The 11,240-nt window shown below is 31.6% G+C and overlaps 1 protein-coding gene across 1 annotated transcript in view; it reads left to right on the top strand.

The window, feature by feature from the left end:
• Positions 1–11,240, top strand: part of LOC106475015 (zinc finger CCCH domain-containing protein 18-like) — a 24,660-nt gene that overhangs the window by 1,230 nt on the left and 12,190 nt on the right. The window contains exons 2-7 of the mRNA XM_013935715.2: positions 121–766; positions 3,533–3,583; positions 6,142–6,432; positions 8,646–8,756; positions 9,533–9,699; positions 10,795–10,932. Coding sequence (XP_013791169.1) covers positions 143–766; positions 3,533–3,583; positions 6,142–6,432; positions 8,646–8,756; positions 9,533–9,699; positions 10,795–10,932 — 1,382 coding nt within the window. The 5' untranslated portion in view covers positions 121–142. The remainder of the gene's footprint in view (positions 1–120; positions 767–3,532; positions 3,584–6,141; positions 6,433–8,645; positions 8,757–9,532; positions 9,700–10,794; positions 10,933–11,240) is intronic.

An 11,240-nucleotide genomic window follows, 5' to 3' on the forward strand; every position in this document is an offset into this window, starting at 1 on the left:
TATATATATATATATATATATATATATACACACACACATAAATCCATGTATGCAATTTTATAACCATGTCTAACTCTAAATTTAATAATATCTAAAGCATTTCTTTTTGTCATATTTCAGGTCAGGATTGTTAGTTATAATTATGGATCAGGATGACATAAGGGATCGCAGAGATGACAGTAGTGTAAAATTTTCGAGAGGAAGAAATAGAATAGATGAAACTGAAGAAGTTAGTGATGAAAATAGTAGTTCTGAGTCTGGAGAAGGAGAAACTTCATCAAATGATAGTGATGTTGAAAACAAATCAAAAAGTGAAGACAGTCAGAACACTCATAGTTCTGACTATTGTCAAGAAAGAAAACCAAAGGATAATCTAGAAGAAAATTCTCAAAAAAATTCAAAAGCTAGATGTGAATGGAAAAGAGATTACAAAAGCAGTTCTGTTGAAGAGCAGGATAAATGTATTAGAAATAAAGCCCTTGAAAATAATAAACAGTGTGAAGAGTTGTTTTCAGGTAGTTACTCTTGGAATGAAAAGGACTTGTGTGTGTCAGATGATGCAACTGAAACTAAAAACTTAGATCATGGTACTCTGATCCATAAATCAAGAAAGAAAAAAGATGAAAACCTCAAAGCAAAAATAATAGAAATAAATACCCCAGAAGGAGAATTGGACTTTGAGGAGGAAATTCATGAAGAAGAAGAAGATGGTGAGACAGATAATGAAGCTTCCAAAGAAGTAATTGATGTTGAAACTAAAAATAATGTAAGTGTAAAATGTAAAAAAAAAACAATTAGGTGATCACATTTTATAAACAATGATGAGGAGTTATTTTCCAAGATGATAACTCACCACCGCACATAGGTTAGCTATCTTCCTCGTGTGTGCGTAAGAGATTTGCATGCCACTAGCTAATTTCCCACCTAATTCCACATGTTTTAATATGAACTGGACTGGTGAAGTAAATCCTCTATGCACTTGCACTTCTGGTAACTTCATTCTTCTCCTTGACATTGTATTGAATAAACATGTTTAAATTTCTCGTCCAAGTTCAGTTTGTTGAAATTTGTATTGTTAACCCTCTCCAAACAGGTCAAAGGCCGTGTCATTGTGTTTGTTGACTTGCATTCAAAATTTTATTGAACTGTTATTTATGTCAGTAAATTTGGTATCAAACTGTACATTATAATTTAAATTTTAGTATTATACATTATTTAATTTCTTAATTTAAAAGTATATATTAAAAAACACACCTAAGCATTGCTTTTTGTGTGTCACATGGTATGTTGAATGCAGCACTGGTTCAAATTACATGTTTGTGATGTCAAAATACGAAGTCTATAGTTTTGTATGAATTAGGAAATGAAATTGACAAGCTAGAATATAAAATATGAACCTCCTCTCTTTTCTGTTTGCTGAGATATTGCCCATGTACTGAATCAAACACAGTGGCCCCACTCACTTCTTTCCATTTTTGGAAATGCTCCCTCATATACACTTACTTCTGTCTATGACATGTGAATAACCAATCAAAATCTCAGAATGTCCCCCTTGTGGCTTTCACAGCCATTTTCAAGTATTTCGACATCATCTTGTTCTTTTGATACAAAACTTCAAGCTGGTAAGTTGAATCTACAGTCTGCTCAAAATTTCATATTTCTTTAGACCCAAACACAGCTTAGTTGCGAGATCTAGGACAAGATCTTTCAGGTGGGAATGTGAACAACTTTTCATACATTTGTCTTTCTTTATCTACATCATTTGGCTGTTTCATCTTCTGCTGGATCTTGGCTTCCATCTGTCACCATTCTTCAATCACCTCACCTTATTTAAGAAGAATACATAATTTTTTTTTCACAACTTCTTTTGAATTTCACAGGATCTTTTCAGGTGGCTGATGCTACCTCTCAGGGTATACTTACCCAAAACCTGCATTGAGCTAGGATAATGGAAAGTGCTCACACTATCCACCCTGGCTCTACCAGTGCCCACTGCAAGATAGGATGTTCTGCAAAACTGCCTGGTGTATCCTCATGAGACACATATTTACTCAGTTGTCCAATTCAAACCATACCTATTCCCTATATATATTGGAAAGAGCCAGCACCGTGGAAGTGTTCTGCTCACTTCTTTGGCTTGCACTTGCTAGTTTTTTTAAAATAGGATTTCATAGTTACCCATTGCACTGTCTCCAGTAAAAGACCTTTCCAGCTGGAGGGGGATCTAGACATTGCTCCGGATTTCCCCCATTCATAAGGTGGACCACGGGATACCTTTGTCACTTACCAGCCCCTAGCTGGTTAATCATGGAAAATCCTTACTGGTTGGATGTAGCACGATACAGTGAGAAGTGGAATTGTAGTGACATTGTCAGTGTAGTATGGATCACTCCTTTAATCAATAACTTGTATCACTTTTACCCTCCTCCTGCAGCCAGAGAGTTGTTCTGTAGAGTTGAGGTGAGCACACACTATACAAAACAGAGCTACGTAACTAAAGTGCCCTACTCTTGCAGATAGGGTCTGTTCTGTACACTTGAGGTGAGCACACACTATACAAAACCATACTGCATTCTAAAGTGCTCTCCTCCTGCAGCTGGAGTTTGTCCTGTAGAGTCGAGGTGAGCACACAAGGTACAGTCTGAATATGCCCCAACCACACTACACAAAGTTGCTCGCTGATCGCTTGTGTGAAAGTGCTTGGATTTATATGTTCTTATTCCACTGGATCCTATGACACATGGGGCTCATTTGCCTCTTCCCTCTTACATTCTGGACAAAGAATGTACCCAAGTCAAAATAAGATTTAGTCTACTACAGGTGTGTTTCTATGGAGCCCCACATGGGTGTCATACTCTTTGAGCACTTTCTAAAAGGAGCCCATCTATGTAAAATTTTGTACTGTCCCCTCCACCAATTGATCATAGGATTCTAGATAATCTGTTTGAGAAGGTGAGTTATTGTCTTGGAACTTAACAATTTCCTAATCTGTAAATGTATTTCCGATATATACTCGCCTCCATACATGTTCCCGCCTGTCCTCCTCACTGGTGCCCATTTTTGTCTTGCCTCATCAAAAAATGAAACTACCATGAGTGTAAGTGCATAGGGGCAGTTACTGCGAATGATGGTTGTGTCACCCTCCTATTGGTCATCATGCACCAGCACAGTTCACTTTCAAATTTGAAATTATATGGGGATTACCTCAAATCTTTTAGGCAGATGCACAATTAAGATAGCTAATCTGTGTAAGGGGGTGAGTATATTTATCAGAAAGATATTTTCAGATTGGAAAATGTTAACTTTCAGTACATATTGTGTATTTTTTTCTCTTGCAGACTTGAAGTGACAAATTATTCAAAATCTGAGGTAAATTGTTCATTTTTCTTCAAAAATGGAAGGTTAAGTATTTGAATTATTTTATTAAAGGAAAAGTAACTTAAATTCAAAAGTTCTGCCTTTTGATTAAAATTACCCTTAAAAATGTGATAACTAACAAAGATTAATTAATATTTTTTACAAATTCTTTAAGGGAGAAAAAAGTGAAAAAGTTGAAGCAGAAGATGATGGAGAAGTTTCAGATGTGAGTATGATCACATGAAATTTTAATTTGGAATACAATTTTCAAACAGTGATATAACTAGATAGAAGTAAATTATTCAGTATAATATATTTATGTCAGAAATGTTGCAAGTTCACAATCTAGCTGTATACTTACAATAGACCACAAGTTTTTTCTGTCTCTACTTACCCAGAGTCGCAATACTCGTGGGTCTTGTGCACAAAAACAAATTACTGTTAAAACACATTGAAAAATGGTAGAGAAATCAGTTAAACTATTTTAATTTTATATTACTGCTTGGTAACTTTCTTTTTACATACCATAAATTAATATTTTTCATGTTGGTCTATTAGAACAAGTTTTCCAACTCTTAAAAAAAAGTCAAATAATATCCATATTATGATTCTTGGTGTTTATGTAAATCAAATACAAATGCTAGTTAGATTTAAAATGAATAGTTGAGTAAAAGATGATTAGCCAGTTGAGCTACATAATTCCAATTCCTCCTTTGGGTGATTTAGAATATTTGTTCCTACAAGGTCATGGAACATCCCATTTCCTAGGCTGAGGCAGAGAAGGTACCATGTTATTATTGTGTAAAAGGAATAAAAAGTAGGGAACTAATGTCTAATGTTTCACTTCAAGGATGTTGAATACTAATATTTGTTACACAGATTCCAGTCTAAAAGAACTTAATGTCACCGAAGAAGTTAAAATGCAAAGAAAACAATGATTGCAATTAACAAATTATCAGTACTTTATAAGGTTAGATAAGTTGATGTTTTTTATTATTACAGAAATACTACTCAAAGCATTGAACTACTAAACCACACTCATTTTGTACCTAAACAAAATTATAGTGCTGTAAATACAGCTGGGTATTTAGTTGTTTATCCATGAGCGTTTATTACATTGATTAGATTCACTTAAAATAATTAATTAATATCGTGATAATAATCAACAATCAAAATTAGTGTTACTGGTTATTACAATTTTTGATGATTCCAACTATCCAAGTACTTGAAATATTGCCATAATGATTTCTCATTATTATTTTCAATTACTTCAAGGTTATTGAGCTTAATTCAGTTAGTGTTTGCAATTATTACTGTTTTAAATTATTCCAACTATCCAAGTATAAAACATGTTAGCTCTCATTTTGTGAAACCGTGCATCATGTGATGTGTACATTCTACTTGTACAAGACTCATGAATATGAGGATGTGGTCCAGTTGTTATTGGTTACATAACTAGCACAGTGGTGCCTGTTGATTGTGGTTACCTTGTATGTCTAAATAATAGTGCATCTAACTTAATAAAAGCTACAAAAGTTTTTGTTAAGGAAAATTGCTTTAATACAAATTATGGTAAGTTAATATTCATTATCCTTTATTTGCTCAAAAAAATGTTGACAGCTGAATAATTTGCACATTTAACTGTTAGTCAGAAATTACTAGACATGGAGTAATAAAAGTAACAGTATGTAATATCATTAAGTCAACCTATTTACATGAACAGGACCTTTGTTTATTTACAACTAGCTCTGCACTGAAAATGGAGATCAGTAGTTAAAATGTTGTCACACGCTGCATTAAATTAACACTGGCTAGCACAATAAGCATTAGGTTGTTTGATTTCTCATCATGCTTGTTACTTTCTACAGTTTCTTGCAGCCTGTACTGTAAATTGCAAACACATTAATAATTTTAATGTGTTTTTTCTAAACTTCCATCCATATCAACAACTTCTAGCTTAAAATCGCATGATGTTTTTTTTTATATTTATGAAAGTTGTAAATAAATTTTAAGGTTATTAACACTGATGATGGAATTAGGAAAAACTATTAACATCTGTAATTAACATAAGTTATGTATGGATAGTTCTGGGAATAAGATCAAGTTTACAATTGTATATAAACACAATTAAATGAAAGTGATCAAACATGTGGATACTTTAGGTACATCCTCACTGTATAAAGGGACACTTATCTAAACTTAATAGCATGTGTCCCTTCAGAAGTAGAGAAAAATCAGATTATCAGGGTAATAAAGTAAGTCATTATTTTTTACACAACAGTATTCCAGTGTAAAATGAGCCAAAAATTTATTATTTTTAAATCGGCAAAATGCCAATTGGACACTCATTTTCTTGAGCCATGACACTAATCAATTAAATTTAACAAACCTGAATTGATAGAAAATAATAATGAGAAAACTTAATGGTAGTATTTTGATTACTTAGATATTCGAAACATTTGGAAAACGTTTTTGGATTAGTTGATTATTTTGTATGAAATCAGTTTATTTGTAATTTCAGTTAATTAATGTTTTATATTACACTACTCCGTGTAAACGATGCTCATATATTATTAGTTAATTGCCCTGCTCTATTGAAAATAGGAAGATTAGTCTCATGTAATCAGTTATGAACCTGATGATTACTTGCTTAGCAAATTTGACAAATTGTTGAGACCTAGTTGTGATGTTGGCTGGTTTAAGATGAGGCTCATATTTATTTTTCTCCTCATAAGTAAAATCTTCTTTGATGCCTTATCAAATATTTTTTTTTTATTTCTTTAGGATGATGACTTGGAAGAGGGTGAGGTGAAAGAAAGCTGTAATAGAAAAGCACAGCCTCGTCCTATATGTAGGTTCTTTAATAAAGGCCAGTGCACTTGGGGAACCTCATGTAGATTTGTTCACCCAGGAATTAATGATAAGGGAAATTACAATATGTTTGATCCTCCTAGACCTGTTCCTTTGGGCCCTGGAAATATCATGCTTGGGAGTGGACCACCCCCTCCAATGATGGGACCTGGTCTTGGCCCTGGACATTTAGGACCACCACCACCTATGGGGATGATGCCAGTTGTAAGTTTTAGATACATTTGTTATTTTGGTATTAAGTTGTTTTTGTATGTGTTCTGTGTGTAACTAAAGATATCTATCTATCTATTATATATGTGTGTGGGTGTATTATTCAATTTAGAGTAAAGAACAAACTTTACAAATAATAATATTAATGTAATAGAATATACATAATTTATTATGCTGTATTAAAATGTTTTTTGAGTAAAGGAAACACCTCTGAAATTAATTAAATGCAAAATATACAAGATTGGTTACATCTTGTCCATCCTTCAACTGCAACTACTTTCAAGTCTTTGTATCTGTGTGTGTGTTGTAGACACCACAAAATCTTTCTCATGCTTTAATCAGGGTTTGTATGTTTTTTGGAAAATGTGGAAAGTTCTGGAATCTTGTAAGTTCAATTTCTAGGCCTGAAAAGTTGTTGGAAAATACGATGTAGTCAATTTTATAAAAAAAATTAAATATCAGCGAAAAGAATATTCCTGTTTTGGTCCATTATTTTAAATCCTGTTTCTCATGATTCATCATCATCTTGGTTACTTACCAGAGGAATTAAGTTAACTTTCACAAGAAACTTGCAGCACTCCCCCAACCATGAACATATTTGTCATTTGCCAACTGAACTCGTCTGTTGCAGTAATCATTAGGAAACTAATACATCAATGACTGTGTAGTATCTGATATTGAAAAGTTTAAGTATAGAACTCATTTTGCTCACATGATGAACGTTTTACTGGAAACTTATGAATTATCTTATGTTGGGATAGATACTTTTGCCTTTTCCCTATTAACTTCATTGTTGTGCACAAAGCTGGGTGATTTCTATTACTTATGAGCTATAGTTACATTTATTAGTGTCACATAAACAGTATCATATGCTTTAACATTTGTGGGTGTAGGCATGTAGATTTTAAACTTCCACTTTAATTGTGTGATGGTGACAATGTTTATATTATCCATTTGTGGGATTTTTTAGTACAGAGTTTTTATTTTAAAGTTTCATTGCTCAGTTTTTACATAGAAGGGTTTATATGATCATTAGTTCTAGTACTCTGAATTAGAATGTTATGTAATTCTAGTTTGTTGTAACACTTTCAAATAATGTATATGAAACAAATTTAAGGGTTTGAATGAACCTCACTTTTTTTTGTACATCATGTACTAAGTAGTGTTCTTAAAAAAAAAAGTGATGGTTCAGGGTCCTAGAAAATCGATACATGTAATTCCACTCTTGAAAGTGTTTGAAAAAATCGTGGAGTTTTGTTCTTGAACAAGTGTACTAATCTAAACCATTATTTGAAAAGTATGTGTAATTGGTGAACTGCTGAACCTGTTCTCACTAAGCCTGGCATATAACCTTAGTGTCCCCCAGTGAGAGAGACACATGAGGGTAACCATTTGAATATGATCCCTATGTCTTCTTTGTGCATTGACTAGGTACATCAGTTAGCCTTGTTTAAGTGAAAAACCAAGTTTATTCATAAGCATGAACAAAGAGTCCTCATTGCAACATACATTTATAATAGTGTAAATATTAAGCATATCTGGGTATAAAACATAAAATATTATTAGTGAAATATGTTGAATCTGCTATAAAAACCTTTCAAGTATTACTTTAAGATCATTATGTATTCATTCAGAATATGTATACAAATATCATACACTGAAGTGTATATTGTTTTGGGCATTTTCTTGTTTATCTGTTGATGTGTTTTTTTTTTTGTCACTTTGCTTCTTTTCATTAAAAAAACATTTTAAACACAAAACTTAAAACAGTATAAAGTAATACCCAGCCAATAGAACATTAAAACTAGTACAAGAAGCTTCTACTATCATCAAGTTTCAGAATAAACCTATACAGCATTATTTGTATCTACATTTAAGGCTACACTTTCTTGGCAATTGAAAAATTACAATATATTCACATAAAAGCAGATAACCCCTAAATGGTTAGAATATTTAGAAAAGTGACTAAAGAAATAATCTTTTAATAACAAAAAATAGATTTCATTAAGACTTGTAATATGTTTTTCAAATATCTGATCTTAAATGTTTTTATACTGTAAGCTTTCTGCATTTAACACATCTTCTAATCATACTATTTTTGAAAACCTGATAAAACCATTCAATTGGTACAATAATATTTTAAAATAGAATGATTTTGTAATCCAGGCATAAGTTTTCAATATTCTATTGTTGTAACTTTTTGTTAGCCTGGTGGTGCAGATTTACATCCTTTTCCTCCACCTCCACCACCATTCATAGAAGAACCTCCTCCTCCTCTTGAATCAGCGTGGGAAAGAGGTTTGCGACATGCCAAAGAAGTGAGTTATGTTTTGTTTGATACTGTCATCAATAAACCATTGTATTTTACTATAATGCAAGTTCATTATTATTTGACAAAAAGAAAAAAATCCTGAATGTAGAATAATAAACTATTTTGTAATTAACTTTTAGAACTGTCTGTGAAGAACTGAAATTGTTTCAAATTATGTTATTTGATTTTTGGCCTCTGACATGGATTTTTCTGGAGACATATAAGTGTGAAGAATATGCAGAAAGAGAAAAGAAACTTTGGTCTTTGTCTCTACTGAACAATGTATTTTACATAGTTTGGCTAGAATGTGTGATGTGTGTTAACTCATACTTGTAACTAGTGTCAGCAGTTAAAAGATCTGCCAATGATTTTTATGAGCAACAAAAAAACTAATGATCTGTAAAATTTTGAGTGTCTTATGCAAATCCTATGCTTATGAATAAGCATGTTATAATTATTTTTTTTGTATTGTATATTTAAAATAGATTTAGCTTTTATTTGCTCAATAGCATAAAGGATGTAATTGTTATAAAACTAAATTTAAGTTCTGTTTATGTCTTTGTTTTTAAAGCATACTGAGCTTTGTCAAGTGTCAACTAAAAGCCTTTATGGGAGAGAATAGTTTATCAAAGGGAAAAATTATTATTTTTTGTACAAAAGAAGCACAAATCTAAACAAAGGTATATATAGTGTTCTTATTTGTCACATAAAAGCTGCATTTAAGGTTGGATATGTTTCTGTTACTTGAAAGTAAAATCAGGGTTCATTATAACTTCTTGTCAGCTGATGAAGAGAGCCAATTATAGAAAAGAACAAGAACCAGATTTTGAGGAGAAAAGATTAAATCTCTCACTTGACATTAATGACAGATTTCCAGATTATGACAAAGAAAATAATTTTTATGGTAGAAGTCCTCCAAGAAAACATGGAGATGAAGTGATGCACTATGGGTTTGTATTCTAAGTTGATATTGTTTTTTATATATTGTATCTGCTAAATATTTTTTGTTTGTTAAAAGTTTAAAAACTGTATAGACATGTGCCAGTATTAAAATTGCCCAGTTACAGATTAATTGGTTAGCAATGTACAGCTGATTAATTAGTCATTTCTTTTATCAGTGGCCTTTGAGATGACTTAAAAGTGTAACTATGGCAACCATCTCACATTTGATTTCATAATCTCTGCCCACCCCTAGGCCTAAGAGGTTGGTAAATTTACATGGAATATAGGTGTGGTAATCAATAAAGAAAACAACAAAGATAAGTGTTCAAAAGTATCATGGGAATGAATTTCCTTGAATGGAAATAATACATTTGGGGCAATTTTCTCTCCTCTCTCTTTACCTTTTACAGACCTGCAGTTACTGTCTACACTCATTTCCAGCTCTCATATATAATGTGCAGTTGCATAACTGAACTTTTAAAATTAATTACAAAATTGAGAACATATTGAGTTTCGCTGTATTTTGGTTGTTAATTGTCACATGTCTAATGCTGTATAGACAATTTAAACTTATACTTGGTAATTTTATGAATTTCTTGAGCAAGTAAACATAGAAATGTAGGAGCTTTTTTATAAATGTGTGAAATGGTTTTTACACAGTTTGTAGGAGATTGAAATATGAAACAATAACGAGAAATTAATTTATCGAAATAATTATTGTAGATTGTCAATTCTGTTCAAATTTTAAATCATGGAAGGGTTCAAAATTCATTTGTTTGTCTTCTTAGTCATCCAATTATTTAGAAATCAACTAATTTTAATTAATCACTATTATTACCAGTAATCTAATTACTATTTATTAAACTGATTAATCAGCACATAAAATTTGTACTGAAATAATGACTAAAGTTCTGTTATTTTAACTTGTGTTAACAGGCTTAAAAATGGGAAAAGTGGTTTACAATCCTTAAAAGAATTCTCTTGCTTTCATGAAAAGAGATTAAAATTGTATGAAAGATGAGATGATGCATCCTCATCTTTCAATTTATGCTTTGTTAAAATAGATAACATCAGTTTATATTCATTCTTTTTGTGCTGTTTAGGGGATATGGTAATGTGGCTGATAATTTCAAACCATTAGAAAGAGAGGCTCAGGATTTCTGGCGAGGACGTTATGAAAATTTTGAGATACATTGGTCTAGACCAGAATTTGAATATAGGGTAAACCTATGTCTATTAAAGTCATGTTTTAGCATTTCTTTTTAATTTTACATTGTGGAAAAAATATTAAAAGAGTTACCTTTGAATGTGTAGTTCCTACCTTTGAAAATTAGTATTAGTATTTTATTGCTATACATTTTTTAATTTTCTGGCCTTTTTTTAATTATAGTACATGTACATGTTATATTGCTCTGTGTAGATTGATATGCAAAATATTTTCAATTTAATCACTCAATAATGTTTGTATGTTATAATACTCTATTGTGTATTTTTTTCTTTAGGCCTTATTTTATTCTCAAGAACATAAATATATATATATATATATATA

This window comes from Limulus polyphemus, unplaced genomic scaffold, assembly GCF_000517525.1.
Source record: "Limulus polyphemus unplaced genomic scaffold, Limulus_polyphemus-2.1.2 Scaffold144, whole genome shotgun sequence".
In the NCBI taxonomy this organism is placed as follows: Eukaryota; Metazoa; Arthropoda; class Merostomata; order Xiphosura; family Limulidae; genus Limulus; species Limulus polyphemus.